The sequence below is a fragment of the Artemia sp. Qi Xiang Cuo genome, chromosome 1, assembly GCF_049724085.1.
Source record: "Artemia sp. Qi Xiang Cuo chromosome 1, ASM4972408v1, whole genome shotgun sequence".
In the NCBI taxonomy this organism is placed as follows: domain Eukaryota; kingdom Metazoa; phylum Arthropoda; class Branchiopoda; order Anostraca; family Artemiidae; genus Artemia; species Artemia sp. Qi Xiang Cuo.
The window spans coordinates 58,126,069-58,142,423 of record NC_142794.1 but is presented as its reverse complement, the minus strand read 5'-3'; the positions used below and the strand labels follow the sequence as shown (position 1 = coordinate 58,142,423).

The 16,355-nt window shown below is 35.7% G+C and overlaps 1 protein-coding gene across 6 annotated transcripts in view; it reads left to right on the top strand.

Moving 5' to 3' along the window:
• GlcT (ceramide glucosyltransferase) overlaps window positions 1–16,355 on the top strand; it is a 109,289-nt gene that overhangs the window by 35,474 nt on the left and 57,460 nt on the right. For all 6 annotated transcript variants that reach the window (XM_089085649.1, XM_089108485.1, XM_089108494.1 and 3 more), the window contains one exon: window positions 7,757–7,904. In XM_089085649.1, the coding sequence (XP_088941775.1) occupies window positions 7,810–7,904 (95 nt within the window). In that variant the 5' untranslated portion in view covers window positions 7,757–7,809. The remainder of the gene's footprint in view (window positions 1–7,756; window positions 7,905–16,355) is intronic.

The following is a 16,355-nucleotide window of genomic DNA, read 5'->3' as shown; positions in this document are numbered from 1 at the left end:
ACAGCCCTTTCATATACGGAATAAAGAGCGAGGCGTTGAGGAGGGGACAGCCCCTTTCATATACGGAATAATTTCTGTTCGTTTTAAGTTTTAATGTCGCTCCTTACTTTCAGTTTAAAAAACTTGTTTTTTTTATTTAATTAATTTTAAAGAACTTCAAGACTTCACCATAGAGCGAGGATTAAGGAAGGGGCAGCCCCTTCATATACAGAATAATTTCTGTTCGTTTTAAGTTTTAATGTTCATCTCTACTTTCAGTTGATTTTTATTTTTATTTAACATCATTGTCAATGGGCTTTTATTGGTCTATATTACGCACTAGTTCGAATTATGTTCAAACATTGGTTCCACACGAGTATAAGGTATTCCAGGGTTATCTTTCAGAGTTTTATGAGAAGGAAAGTGAAATCACTGTTTAAACACCAGTCTACTCGAAGTCATTTTAGGAGAAATAGTCGGATCATTCGTAGGTTCTGCTAATTCAAAAGGGCGCCTATAGAACAATAAACCTTCGCAGGATATATGACTCAAATCTTTACACGTTTTTTTGCCAACAGTTGTGATAGCAAGACCATTCATGAACTGTCCCAACATTCCCCGAGCTACACGGTACTTTGTATTTGCTATGGATTTAGGCTGAAGGAGGCAGGAAAACGAGATGTGGAACCAAATTTCAACACAGGAGGTGGGGTCGGCTGTCGCAAGCGGTAGACCTGAAACTATAAATTCGTGAATACTCGCGAAAACTGCCAACAGTCCTTTCGTCTATCTATGAATGAGAAACCTTGATAGCCGTTGGACTGTGAGTTTATTCAGTTGTTCAGGGGAGAATTGTGTTTGAACAAAATCATATAAAACCTATTTCTGGGGTTGTCAACTATTTGCCATTTTGATAATTATTTTTTCTCACTCTATTTTCTCCCGCACAAGCATTGCTTCAGGGAATCGATGATGTATATATTTTTTTTTTTTAAATAAACCCATTGTTACTTTATTAATTCACAGGAAAATACCAGAGTGTAATGAAAGTAATCGGGAAAAGAAAGTAGAATTTGTCGAAACCTGCATATCGTCAGTCGGGTATCAAAAGGACGTATCCTCATAATTGTATATTCTCAGAAGAGCAAAATAAAAACCTCACAACTTTTTTATTTCCCCTCCGACAACCTTGAAACAAAAACAGATCGATATGTAAATCAATACATATCAATTCGTTTTTGGGTACTTATCTCTTGTATCCATTATATCCAAGAAGTGAAGTTAGGTTAATTTTAAAGAAATATAACTAAGTATGATGAAAGTAAAATACTTTAGTAACAAAATTATGGAAACTAAAACAGAGAATTAATAGAAATCAGGCCCCCCCCAGAACGTATTATATTAAGTGGTTTCTAATCTAACCTAACCAAAATATTTTACTAAAATATACCTACAATGTAGTGTATATACACTCTCTCACACTAAGCTGAAAGAAATTACAAAGAGAAACGGGTTCTGTCAGACCAAGAACTTCAGTGTGGTGGTTATAAGAGATAGGTACCCGTTTTTGCTTTACGGTTATCGGAGAGGAAATAAAAAAGCTGTTAGGTTTTTTTTGCTCTTCTGAAAATTTACAGTTATGGAGATACGTTTTTTGATACCCGACTGACGATATGTTATTCACCCAGTGATGCCCATGCTCAAAGTGGTAACTAAATGTTAGCTATAAAGATAAAAAAAATCTTCAATATCTGAACTCTAGTTTAAAAATGACTGAATCATCCATTTTCTATATTTTCACTATTATTTGTGACTATTCTACTTTATATTTGTTTGGTTACTGAATTCTAAACCAGATACAAGAGGAAGTAATAGCGGCCTGCTTCCTTCCTGGTCAAGGAAAATAACCATTCATTGAAATTACCTTATCTCTTGTGGAAGTGTAAAGGTGCGTTATTGTGTCTTCCTGCGCAATTCAGTTGTTAATGCCTTTTTACTTATTTGGATATTATTCAAGAAGATTGGTGAATTGTTTTCAGATAAATAACGAAAAGTTACTTTTGAAACTACACTTGAAATTACAGTGTTTTTTTTGCCTCTTTTAAAATCCAAAGATACTACATTATTTAGATCCTTAAGGCAAGGCCGTATCCATGGAAGGGGTTAGGGGATTTGAACCCCCTCCGAAATGTTTCTTCGACTCGTAAAAAACTAGCAAAATTGCATACAAACAAATTTTTAATGCGTTATTTAAAGTTCTTTAACTTTTGTACTGCTGCTGCTAAAACTGAGGGTACAAGACGAAAAATTTGGAAAGTATTGAAACTGATGAAATTAAATCGAAACACACTATGCCCACACAGGTTGTCAAGAGGACGTATCAGAAATGCTTCAGGAACGGTTGATGGTATAAAGTTTCAACTTTCCGCATGTGTTGAAGGGGATGTTGAAGAAGCAAAGGGTGCTATGCGCATACTGCTATTAATGCTCTCCTTCCAAGCCCATTAATTTTCCAAACACATCCTGTCGAAATTTTGAGACAGTCATTTTGTTCAGCATAGTAGAATGGTCCAGTAATTATTTCTCCAGGGATATTGGTCTCTAGGGAATTATTGCTTTAAAAATAAATCAAAAGGCACTGTGTGGATGTTTGCCAATAAGACAGCACAGCAATATGTCGAGAACGACTGGGGGAATTAAGTTGAAACTTTTGGGGCTTTTATTATTACTACTTCTGCTCTTACAATTTAAATAAATCAAAAGAGTGTAAGTGTATCCAGGTCGTCAAAGAGCATATATAGAATTTCTTAAGAATGATAGTATGTTTTTGTTTTAGATCAACTTAAGGAGGTATAAAATTAAACAGAATAATTTTAAAGGTTTTCACTTTTTTAACTTCATGAAATAATGTTTTTCAGACTTTAAAGAAGAAATATCAGTATATGTATATTAAACTGACAATCCACGGTCATTTATTTTTTTTCAGTAAAGTGCAAATTATATTCTGGTCTTGTGAAGGCATAAGGGTTTTGAGCCCTACTCCTGTTAATTTCTGCTCGTCTTGAGTTTGTCTCGGTTATTTATTGTATTCGTGGTGATTTGTGGCAGTTTTACGCTTGAAAGATTATTTGACTTTATATTTTAATAGAGCTCTTTACTTTTCTTTGAAAAACTTGTTTCGTGGAAAAAGTTTTTTAAATTAATACCATAAAGGATCTCGTCATCTCGTCAATTATAAACTTTTCTTTTACTCTGGGCTGTCAAACTAATTAGAACTGATCGGATGGTCTTGCCATAACTTGTATAGCTTTGATAAAAGATCCGTAAAAATTACAGAAAACTAAAAACCGACGCCTACTTGCCTGGAAATATTAGAAAAAAGACATTTTTTTAAGAAAAAAAATGGAGAAAACCATTTAACTTCTCCCATTTTGTGCCAGAGATAAAGATATTCTGATTTAGTGAATTTTACATCAGTAGAAAGAGCGATTTTGTCTTATTCAACAGAACAGAAGTTTCTTTTTAAAGTTGAGGAAAGGAGATTGCCTAAAAATATTGTTGTATACCTGCTTGGAAAACGTTAATAATCAGTCCAAAAGAAGCATCATTGGATGATTTGATAGCTTTGCAAGTTATCTGTTGTGCTAACCGCATTGATTGAAATCTTTGCCGATACAGGATGCATATAATTTATATGATGTATGTTCATTGAGTAAACAGCGCTTTGCTTAGCAATTAGTTATATATTATATATTTTCTTTGTTTTAAACTAGCCTCTCCAACTATTCTCTAGCCTCTCCAACTATTGGTATATTCAATATCTCCTATTAATTTTTTATCTTAGTTGCTTCTGTAGCTTCCTGTGGCGCTGGAAAAATTTGCTAATTGACCCTTTATCTTTGAGACTGTCTGCCGACGCTGAGACGCACAAAGGAACATTTATGGACTGAACGGCCTTAATTTGGAAGTTTTGTTTAGCGAACTCTTTTCTAATCATCTGGAAAATATAGATTTTGATTTGAAGAAGACATTGATGAAGCTGTGAAACTGAAAGCAGTAACACTAAATGAATTGTCACAAATATTTGATATCGATAAATTTTACCGCAAATTGGTGTGGCTTTTGCAACCTCCCAAGTCCGTCGAAGGGCTAGAATGTTGTTTCAGCTTTCCTGAAAACTAAATAGACTAAATAGCCTAAATTGAAAGTTCATTTTAGCCAGGTGGAATTTATCTGTACCTTTCCATGGACAGAATTGCAAGGAAGAAAACATTATTGAAGTTTTACTTGATATTGCACTAATAAAACTAAACTTATTGTTACAAATATACCAATGTAGAACAAAGAATTCTTGAATCAAAGCATCATTTATTTTTTAATGTTAAAAAAAAAACTGTATAAAATATATTTTGGTCTCAGCAATTCACAAATGACACTCTAGTCTCTTGTAGGAGGGGGATTAAGGGACGATCACCGTTATTTGTGGTAAAATATGTCTGATTGTGATTGCCTTCATTGTTCGTTGCAATTTCTGTTCGTTTTAGGTTTGCACCTTATATAACCTAGTAATTTATGTTCCTTTAAGTTTTTAAATTCGCCATTTATTTGTCATGGACGAAGTCTTGGGAAAATAGTCTAATTCTTTGACATTGGACTTCAATATTACAATATTAGTCTCATATTTGTAATCAGCACGCGAAGAAACACCTCAATTGTTTGAAACTTAACAAAATTTGTAGACTATGCGCGTAGTGTTTATTAATTTAGGAAGATCACACTGTAATCCCTGTAATTTTATTAATTAAGATTTAATTTTGTGATTTAGTAATGGGAAAGTCGTTTAATAGTGCTGTGACACTACCCCGTAGAGCCTGTTACAGTACCATAATGTCAGACTTTGAGTTACGCTATGTAATCTCACGGAGAAAATTTTGTCCTTAATATAGGCTGTGTCAAGAGGCTCCGAATCTACGTAGAATGTTACGTCTCCTAAACTTATGTTATGCTATGAAAAACTAAACACAGTAGATACAAAACGGAATTTCTGAATGAGTAATTAATAAATTCCGAAACTAGATTAGTTAGATATCCTGATGTTCCATGGAACTGAACCTCATTGAACTCAATCTCATTTAAGTCAACCCAGTTCAACTCACCCATTGTGCATTTCAACCCTTCATGTAATTCAAACCCTGTTTAACTCCAGCCCCATGCAGCTCAACCCCATTCAATTCATCCCGTTAGCATCTAGCCCCCTTATAATTCAACGTCTGTTTAATTCAATCCCTATGTAACTCAATACTGTTTATCTTAACCGTTTGGAATCCTTGAGCTTGCATATTCCGGACTAAATGGTGACAGGTAGAGCCTTAAATCATATGGATCTCCATCGGTTACCCTAAAAACCATCCTCTAACCAAGTTCAGCAAATGTGTACCACCAAACCTCTTTTTTTACCGATAGGTAGGCGTGGCTCATTGACTAAAAGTTATGTGTGCCTGTCTGAAATCGATACATTTTTAAAGCATAGGATTGGTTGCCTAGTGCTAGAGCAGCAACAAAGGAGACTGCTTTTATTGTATCTCTTTGCTATTATATTCATTGAAAGGAATTGGCATTTAAATATTAATGCCCCCACTTTAACTTATCAGGAAAAATATACAATGCCAGTTATTCAAGATTGGTTTTCGGATGTTTGCAATATTTACAATAAAAGCCTGCGTTTTTGCCAGTGTGAGCAGCAATATTTATGTGATATCTAGATTTACGACAGAATAGCTGCTACTGGCCATTTTGGCTCAAGCCATTTTGAGTCGTAATGACTTTAGGAAAAACTGGGTTTCGCTGACTTTTGGAAATGAAAAAGTTCATGAAGCGATTGCTTATAGTAACGTCCCAGCTCAACTTGCGTAAAATAATTATGTTATGGCTATTTTACTATGTGAATTACTTTATTTTGTTTTTTAATAGTCAGTTGGATTTTGCATCTATTCTAGTTTTGCCGAGAAAGGGTTTTAAAAATATAGTCAAATTATTCAATTAGTTCTCCTATAAATTCAGTCTTTAAAATTTCCTCGTTAGTTTAGCCTTTTTATTGTTTGTTTCCCAATGGTAAATCCAAAGATTATTGTGGGAAGTGAAAATGTGATCTATCAACCTCGAAAAATGGTCATTGAAGTTCGATGTAACCCTCAAATAATTATGAATATGTTTGAGATCAAAATGAAATGTTTTATTGTTTCAGGCGCAAATTCCACTGTAAAAGCAACTTTCAATCTCCGATAGGATTTACTGTGGTTTTTCTTTTTGTTAATTCGATACGGAGTTTCAAAGTAGGTTCACAAGTTGACAAATATGTTTAAATAGGACTGGTAAGCGATCAGTTACATCTTTTCTTTGCCACATGAAAATCAATAAATAAACTAAAGAAAAACAGAGAAAATTAAGCAGTACTGTTTTCCCTCGTCAAACAACTGTCTTCGCACGCTGGGGATATTGTTCTGTTGTATGTAGACCTGCAATTAGCTAATGGGCAAAAGTTTTCTGTGACGTAAATCCGGGCTAAATTTCAAAAGTTTCAATTACGTGGTCATAATAATTTATTTGAAAAATTTTATTCAACATTACTTAACATTAAAGCGATACATTTTAAATATAGATACAATGTGACTGCAATTGGTAACAAAACTCTTTAAGCATTTGTTTTGTTTTCAAAAATGTAATACATGTTTAGCAACGTAAGAATGTTTATCTTTATTTTTGTTCACATCTTCTATTTTTGAAGAATTGTCGTTCAGTATTGTAAAGTCTTTGCGGTTGTTGCGCCCAGAGCCGAATTTAAAGCTTTAACGCTTCTAGGCCCAAGTCTTTTTGCCGCTCGGTTTTTGTGAGATTTTTGGGGAATTCCCCAAAAATTCGGGGATAATGGAAGCACTGAACATAATGAAGCTGATAAGCCAAAAGTAATGCAAGAGAGAGATGATACCAACCTTTCAGCTGCCATTCTTCGGAGAGTCCTAATGATACATTAGTAGTGGTCCTAATGATATATCCTGGCCTGGTTGCACCTGCACATTAAGTGTTAAAGTCACATTTATACTTTTCAGTCTGCAAATCTTGAAATAATTTCATTTTGATCGTCATTTCGTCCATAATAATATTAGAAAAAAAGACACAAAAAATATGCATTTTACTTAGGTAACTGCGTAATAATTCTTCGCTGCGTAGCTACGTTACTTTCCTTGTGCTCGGGATGAATCTTTTAATCGCAATCAGAGGGAGATGATAAGTTTAAGAGGGGGATTTGTTAGTCTGAACCTGTAAAATGGTCATGCAACGGAAATTATTTAATGCTCACAATTTCTCAAGATGTGAAACAAGGCTGCTCTGCTTGGCAGATAAACATGACAGAATGAAAATGAATTACAACTACATTCAAAGCTACGAACAAGTTGTTCTGCCAAAACTGGAGAGAAAACCTGACAGAGCGTGGCCTAGGTTTGTCGCCAGAAAGGCGGCTGTAGATATATGATTCTTAAGCTTGAACTTATGTATAATTGGCTCGAAAAAGCATAGATTTGAGTAAATCTTCAGGTCTAATCATGGTCCAAAATTCCAAAGAAAGAGCCCTTGAAATTGAGCTTTGCTCGACTTAGCCTGAAACCCATGTTGAATACTTTTGAGGTATTGGGGTCTGAGGTGAAGATTTGAGTTGAGAAGATGGAAGTCATATTTAACTGTTTCTAAGCCTTATTGTAAATATAAAATTTATTTTAAGGCCTACCCTGTTTTCTTTGTCATTACACTGGGTTTCTACCTGGCTAATACGTAATGGAATGGCGGACTTTAGTCGATGGAATTTCACTAGCTACGTTTGTATTTTGGATTGGAGTTTGGTGCCTTCACTTCATGGCCATTGCATATGGGTAAGTCTCATTTAAAATGTTGTTTTCGCGATTCCAGTTTTCGACTAGTGTGCCCGCTCTTTTTTAAGCTGAGCTATTTTTCTCCAATCACGGATCTCAAATTTTTTTTTCACTTTAATGTTGAATTTCAATTAAAACAGTATTTAGCCACTCCCTAACATTATAGTTAACATCAACCTGACCATGTTCCTGATCTTTTGTTATTCCTTTTACTAGTGATATTGGTTTTAAATTACATATTTTTTCAGGGATACTCCAAGTCGAACTTGAAAAGAGTCATATTTTTTTTTTGTATTTTTTGTTTTTTTGTAATTTTTTTTTATGAGAAACATATTCGGATCACATTGCAACGAAATTAAACATCTCTATGTTTTCAAACTAGGCTAGATTTTCCTCTCAGTATGTGTGTTATAAAAGGGGGCTTAAATATCTTTCGTTTTTTTAGTTGGACTAAACCTTTGGGCGTGACCTAAAGATGTTGTAAACAAAAATCTGATACAAAACTCAGCGATATGTCCTACGGTGTCCGAAAGATAATATGCAGAACATGCTGCTTCTTCTGCAAACAATTGCAAACATTTCGATTTGTATACTCGGAATCAAACAGTTCGGGGTAACGAACTGTAAGTAAGGAGCGACCCGGCTCAATAGTAACCGACACCCTAAAAACCGGAATTTTGATACCAACAGATACATCAGAAGAATCAGATTCTTCTGATTCTTCGCGCCTGAGAAAATTTGCCTTGTTTTCGAAAAAAGGGGGAAAAAACCCTAAAAGTCAAAGAACTTTAATGAAAACCACACCGTCAGATTCAGCGTGTCAGAGAACCCTATTATAGAGGTTTCAAGCTCCTATCTGCAAAAATGTGGAATTTTGTATTTTTTTGCCAGAAGAAAGATCACGGATGCGTGTTTATTTGTTTTTTGTTTTTTTATTTTCCCAGGGGTGATCGTATCGATCCAGTAGTCCTACAATATCGTGAAAGGGCTCATTCGAACGGAAATTAAAAGTTCTAGGGCTCTTTTTAAGTGACCAAAAAAATTTGAGGGCAACTTGGCCCCCTCCCACGCTCATTTTTTTCCTAAGTCACCCAATCAAAATTTTGAGATAACCATTTTGTTCAGCATGGTCAAAAAACTATTTAATATGTCTTTGAGGATGACTTAATTCCTCACTGTTCCCAAGGGAAGGGCTGCAAGTTATAAACTTTGGCCATTGTTTACATATAGTATTGGTTATTTGGGAAGTATACAGGCGTTTTCAGGAGGAATTTTTTTCTAGTGGGGGGTCGGGGCCAGAGTAGGGGTTACGGCGAGGATCTTTCCATGCAGGATATTTCCTTAGGGGAAGGGATATGTCTATGATTTCCCAGCATTATTTAAAAAACGATCAGAAATTAAATAAAAAAACAAGTTTTTTTTCAACTGAAAGTAAGAAGCAACATTGAAACTTAAAAAAAATAGAAATTATTACGTATATGACGGGGTTCGCCCCCTAGTCAATACCTCGCTCTTTACGCTAAAGTCTTTTTAGTACTTTCAAAAGAGCTATCTATTCTAATTAACCGACCTTTGTGATTCAGGGGTTTGTGATTCGAACAAAATTCGAACTTAAGCGTAACGAGCGAGGTATTGACTAGGGAGCGAACTCCCTAATATACGTAATAAAAACATACGAATATAGAATTTCGTTACGTAAGTAAATTCGTAAGTTACGTCAGAAAAAATTTTCGAGAAAGCTATTTAGCCAAAAAAAGGAAAATTAAAATGCGAATTTCGTTTTAATTATTCATGTACGGTGAGCCAAAATCAAAGCTGCATTAATTCAAAAACGTTCAGAAATTAACTAAAAAAAAAAAGTTTTTTTTAACTGAAAGTAAGGAGCGACATTAAAACTCCTTACTTTCAGTTAAAAAAAACCTTTTTTTTTAGTTAATTAGCGTTAAAACGTATATTAAGTGGTGTGTTCATGTTTAACGAAGCAAAGTAATAAATAAATTGTCAATCTATCCACTTGACTGTGACCCAGCTCTTCCTAGCACCAATTTTGGTATTATTTGGTATTAGGTTCTCAATAAATCTAAAGACGCTATATAGAACCACTTTGTCAAATAACGAATCTGCAATGTATCGGGAACGGATAAAAGGTTGAATTGGAATACCATGGAGTGTAGGGGTTGAATATGAGGGCTTCAGATTTTGTGTTTGTGAAGCTGAAGGGTCGTAAGAAAGTTTTGTGTCCGATCTGCCTTCAAGTTTCTGCACTATTAGATCATAAGGATTTTTTTCACGGTGAAATGGCTTGGTAAATCGCAAAACCAGACAATCAAACCAGGGTATTTGGCTAACAGAATGTATGCAAGGCTATTAAAATAGCGCTCGTGTAATACCTTGGGAATGACTTGGGGGCTTGAATTAAAATTTTCAGGGGTGTTGTTGGAAGTGGAAGCGCAAGTGGACTTCAAATCATATGTTTGGGGAGGGACAAAAAAGCAAAAAGATTTTTGTCTCTAAAACAATAGTCAGCCCGAAAAAGAGCTGACAGTTTTTGTTAGAGCTTGAAACTTGTATCCATAAAACCTGGTAATATGTAAATTTCTTTCGGTGCTTCCTTTCTTTCAAGTACATTTGTTTAAAATGTTTAGAAAATGGTAAAATAATTTCGTGATTTATCAATTCAAAATATTTCTTCAGCAAGCTAAACCTCTTAAGCGATTGCTTCAAATTTATCCATGTTCATTAAGAAGTTCAAGGGCACCCAGTTCTTGAAATAACCTATATAAGAAAATGCTTCACAGACACTATCATAGGCAGCGAAATAGCGCTGTCTAAGTAAAGAGCGATGTAGGCACAATGTATTATGTTTTTTGTTTGTTGGTTTTAGACCAGGACACTCCTTATAGAAGGAGTTGTCGTAGAAACTTCAAAAGGTGTTCATTCGATTGGAAATTGAAAGTACTAGTCCCCTTTTTAACGGTCGAAAGTGATTGGAGGGCAGTTAGCCCCCCCCACCCCCGACTGTCATTTTTCCAAAATATATCCAATCAAAATTTTGAGATGACCATTTTGTTCAGCGTAGCTGAAAGGTCTTGTAATTATCTTTTTGAGGATGACAACCTCCAGGGCATGGGTTGTAAGTTATATCCCGGGGCATATACAGTTTTATTGAAAGAGTGCTCGTATAAACTTCCAAGGGGGCTCATTGGATTGGAAATCAGAAGTTCTAGTGCCCTTTTTAAGAATAAAAGTGATCGTAGGGAAACTAGCCCCTCTCATTCGCGTTCTATTTTCCCCAAATGCATTCGATAAAAATTTTTAGATAGCTATTTGTAAAAAAAAAATATTGCAAAGATCAAATAACAAGGCCTTCGGGAAGATACAACCCCCCAGAATCTGGGAACAAGGGTTGTAAGTTATTCCCCAAGGGAATAAGGATTTTATGGAAGGAGGGGTCTTGTGAACTTTAGGGGAGGCTCATTTGATTGAAAATCAGAAGTTCTAGTTCCTTTTAAGAGTAAAAAGTTATGGAAAGCAACTAGCCTCTCCTTCCTGACACCCTCTTTTCCCCAAACGAATTTTGAGATAGCCATTTTGTTCACAACAGTCCAAAGAGCATATAACGGTGCTTCAGGATGGACAGAACCCCCATGAGCCCAGGGGGCAAGAGTTGTAAAATGCCTGAGCCCTGGGACATATAATATTAGTAGGGATGGGTAAGAAGGCACAGGGGGGACTCCATATATGGGCATAGAATCCATCTAAGTGTATTGATCCGCTAACGAGATAGGGTTAATGACACCTTTTTCTAGGTCATACAGGGGGTGTTTCTAAGTGTATTGACTCCGAGACGAGATTTAATGTCCATGGTAAAAAGTCTGAACGAGATTTAATGTCCTTGGTAAAAAGTCTGAACGAGATTTAATGTCCTTGGTAAAAAAAAGTCAGGAAGAGATTTAATGTCCTTGGTAAAAAAAAAGTCAGGAAGAGATTTAATGTCCTTGGTAAAAAAAAGTCAGGATGAGATTGAATGTCCTTGGTAAAAGTGTTCTTTCTAGACCAGTCAGGGAACTTGGAAATACTATGGGGAAAATGCGCATGCGCACTGAATTCTAGCGGTACAATGTTATTGAATACTGAACTTACATAATTTATGCATGGTTTTTCTCACTGAGGATGTTTTTTCATAGTTTTTCTCACTGTTGATGGATGTTTCTTAGATGTCAACAAAAATTGCTGGATGTTTCTTGGATGTCAACAACAATTGCTGGATGTTTCTTGGATTTCAACATAAGTTCACATCAACAATTGCTGGATTATCGAGTCTAACGGGTCAATGACACTTCTTTCTAGGTCAATTCGTTTGTTGTTTCCAAGCGAATTGATCGGCTCTAACCGGACAGGATCACGTATCTCTTTCTAAACCAATCAGGGAGTTACGTAAAGTTTTCCTTTACATCGAAATTCGCCCTTGAGATTTTGTTTATAATGGACATGTGTTGAGGTTAAATTATCATACAGTCTGAAGCCACCATGGATAGAGCATCAAGTATTATTTACATGGAAACTTTAGCTACAATGGTTAATAATATGAGTTCTGTTTAGTAAATTTTCTTAGGTTATTTCCAAATAAAATCATTTTACATAGTCCCCCCCAATATATTCGAATTCATGGTAAATACCCTCCTCCCCCCCCAATGCAAACTCTACTATGTGATGTTTATTGTCGTTAGAAAGCGTAAAATACACTCTTTTTTACCATGTAAACCCCCCATTGTTTACCACTTTAATTCTTTCATTAATTCGAACCCCATAACTCAGGCACAACCCCCCCCCCATATAAACACTGAGTGCTTAAAATGGAAGACAAATTTTCCATATTAAAATATTTATCATAAGCAACAGCTACCCCCCTAGCAAGTTTTTGCTAGGACGCAAAAAGCGTCTTTTTGCGTAATCATTTGCACGATTAATCAAACAATAGACGCGAGCTTTGACTAACACAGAATGTGCATTTGACAGGATGCGATAATTACCCCTATATACATGTTTACGGAACTGATAAAAGTTAGGTTCACGGCTTAAAGGGAATTAGCATGCCTTTGAGTTAACGGAAGATGGCTGTCACTTTAGGTAGGATACAGAAAGCATGAATTTACCGAAAAAGAGAATAATTTCCAATGAAAAAATTAAAGTCGGAAATAACCTAAGAAAATTTACTAACCAGAACTCACATTATTAATCATTGTAGCTAAAGTTTCCAGGTCAATAATACTTGATGCTCTATCCATGGTGGCTTCTGACTGTATGATAATTTAACGTTAACGCATGTCGGTTAGAAAAAAAATCTCAGGGGTAAATTTTGATGCAAAGGGAAACTTTACGTAACTCCCTGATTGGTTTAGAAAGAGACACGTGATCCTGTCCCGTTAGAGCCGATCAATTCACTTAGAAACAACAAACGAATTGACCTAGAAAGAAGTGTCATTGACCCGTTAGACTCGATAATCCAGCAATTGTTGATGTGAACTTATGTTGACATCCAAGAAACATCCAGCAATTGTTGTTGACATCCAAGAAACATCCAGCAATTGTTGTTGACATCCAAGAAACATCCATCAACAGTGAAACAAACCATGAAAAAACATCCTCAGTGAGAAAAACCATAAAAACATGCATAAATTATTAAAGTTCAGTATTCAATAACATTGTACCGTTAGAATTCCGTACGCATGCGCATTTTCCCCATAGTATTTCCAAGTTCCCTGACTGGTTTAGAAAGAACACTTTTACCAAGGACATTAAATCTCCCCCTGACTTTTTTTTTACCAAGGACATTAAATATCTTCCTGACTTTTTTTTTTACCAAGGACATTAAATCTCTTCCTGACTTTTTTTTTACCAATGACATTAAATCTCGTTCAGACTTTTTACCAATGACATTAAATCTCGTTCAGACTTTTTACCAAGGACATCAAATCTCGTCTCGGAGTCAATACACTTAGAAACAGCCCCTGACTGACCTTGAAAAAGGTGTCATTGACCCGTTAGTGGATCAATACACTTAGATGGATTCTATGCCCATATATGGAGTCCCCCCTGTGCCTTCTTACACATCCCTACTAATATTGCTATGGAACGGGTGGTCTTATTGATTTCAGGTCGGGTTTGGTTAATTTGATTAGAAGTCGGAAGTTCTAGTGTCCTTTTTAAGAGGCAAAAGTGAATGGAAGAAGACCAGCCGTCTTCAAGCCAATCATACCCCAAAACAAATCCGATCATAATTTGAGAGAACTATTTTGTTTAGCATTGTTAAAATCTCGGGTAATTATGTCTTTGGGGATGTCAACCTATTCACAGTCATCAGGGCAAGGGTTGTAAGTTAGACAATTTGTTCACTGTTTACATATAATTAATTAAAAAAACGTTTTCCACAAAATAAGTTTTTTAAAAACAGTAAAGAACTCCATTAAACCAAAAATGAACCAAAATAGAATCAAATAATCTACCAAGTATACAAATACCACAAACCAATATCAATATATACACGAAACTCAAAACAAACAGAAACTAAAACTAATAACAGAGGCAAACTTAAAACAAGCAAAAAATAATTCGATTAGGGTTCTAAACGCCAGAATATAATTTGTACTTTACTGAAAAAAAATTCAAATTGAATCAACTGAAAAAATTGTGCATTGTAAATTTAATATACATATCCTGATATTTATTCCTTAAAATCTTAATTAATTTTTGATTTCCTAAAGTTATAAAACTGAAAACATTTAAAATAATTATTTTCAGTAAATTACAAATCATATTCTGGCTTTTAGAAAGCATAGGGGTTTAGAACCTATGATAAGGGCTCTAGCCCTTTCAATTTCCAATCGAATTTATAGTTTTATATAGTTTCCCTTTTTAGCCCTTTTTATAGTTTCTACGATAACCATTTCTATAAAAACCTTATTTGCCCGCAGTACATAACTTACAACCCTTACCCTGAGGGCTGTGGGGGGAAGGGTTGTCATCCTAAAAGACATAATTTCCAGAACTTTCAACTACGTTGAAAAGAATAGCTATCTCAAAATTTTGATTGGATGTGTTTGGGGAAATGGTGGGCATGAGACGGAGGTTAGTTGTCCTCCAATCACTCTCAACTATTAAAAACGGTACTAGCCCTTTCAATTTCCAATCCAATGAGCCCTTTTTGAAATTTTTATGACAACGCTTTCTATAAAAACCTTATATGCCCCCAGTGCATTAACTTACAACCCTTGCCCTGAAGGCTGTGGGGGGGGGGGTGTTCTGTTCAAAGACATAATTTCCAGATCTTTCAACTACGTTTAACAATATGGCTTTCTCGAAATTTTGATTGAATGTGTTTGGGGAAATGGTGGGCGTGAGAGGGTGGTTAGTTGCCTATCACTTTGCCTATCACTCCAATCACTTTCGACTATTAAAAAGAGCACTCGCCCCTTCAATTTTTAATCGAATGAGTGCTTTTTGAAGTTTAATACAACAACGCTTTCTGTAAAAACCTTATATGCCCCCAGGGCACAACTAACAACCCTTGCCCTGAGGGCTGCGGAGGGGGGGGGGTCATCCTCAGAGACCTAATTTCCGGAAGTTTCAACTACGTTGAAAAAAATGGCTATCTCAAAATTTTGATTGGATGTATTTGTGGAAATGGTGGGCGTGAGAGGGTGGTTAGTTGCCCTCCAATCACTTTCTACCATTAAAAAGGGCTCTAGCCCTTTCAATTTCCAATCGAATGATTGGCCCTCAGGCCAATCATTCTCGGGAAATGGTGTGCGTGAGAGGAGGGTTAGTTGCCCTCCAATTACTTTGAGCTATTAAAGAGGGCACTGGCCCTTTCAATTCCAATCGAATGAGTCCTTTTTGGAGTTTTTATGACAAAGCTTTCTATAAAAACCTTATATGTAAAAGGGCATAACTTACAACCCATGCCCTGAGGGCTGGGGGGGGGGTCCTCCTCAAAAACAAAATTTCCAGATCTTTCAACTACGTTGAACAAAATGGCTATTTCTAAAATTTTGATTGGATGTGTTTGAGGAAAGGATGGGCGTAGAAGGGGTGTTAGTTGCCTTCCAATCACTTTCGGCTATTAAAAAGGGCACAAACCCTTCCAATTTCCAATCAAATGAGCCCTTTTCGAAGTTTCTACGGCAACTCCTTCGACACGAAGTGCCCTGGTCTAAAAGAAACAAACAAACCAAAAAAAAAAAACCTTATGCCAACATCGTTGTTTACCTAGGCAGCGCTATTGCGCTGCCTATGATATATGTTATTGAGAAAGATATACATGTTTCAACTTTACTTTCCAAAAAGACGAAGGGCATTCAGGTGAGCATTTCAGAGAATATTTAGGGGAGTGTTTGAACTAAATCAAAACACGTTATATGCATACGGGTTGTCAGAAGATTGTAACTCAGG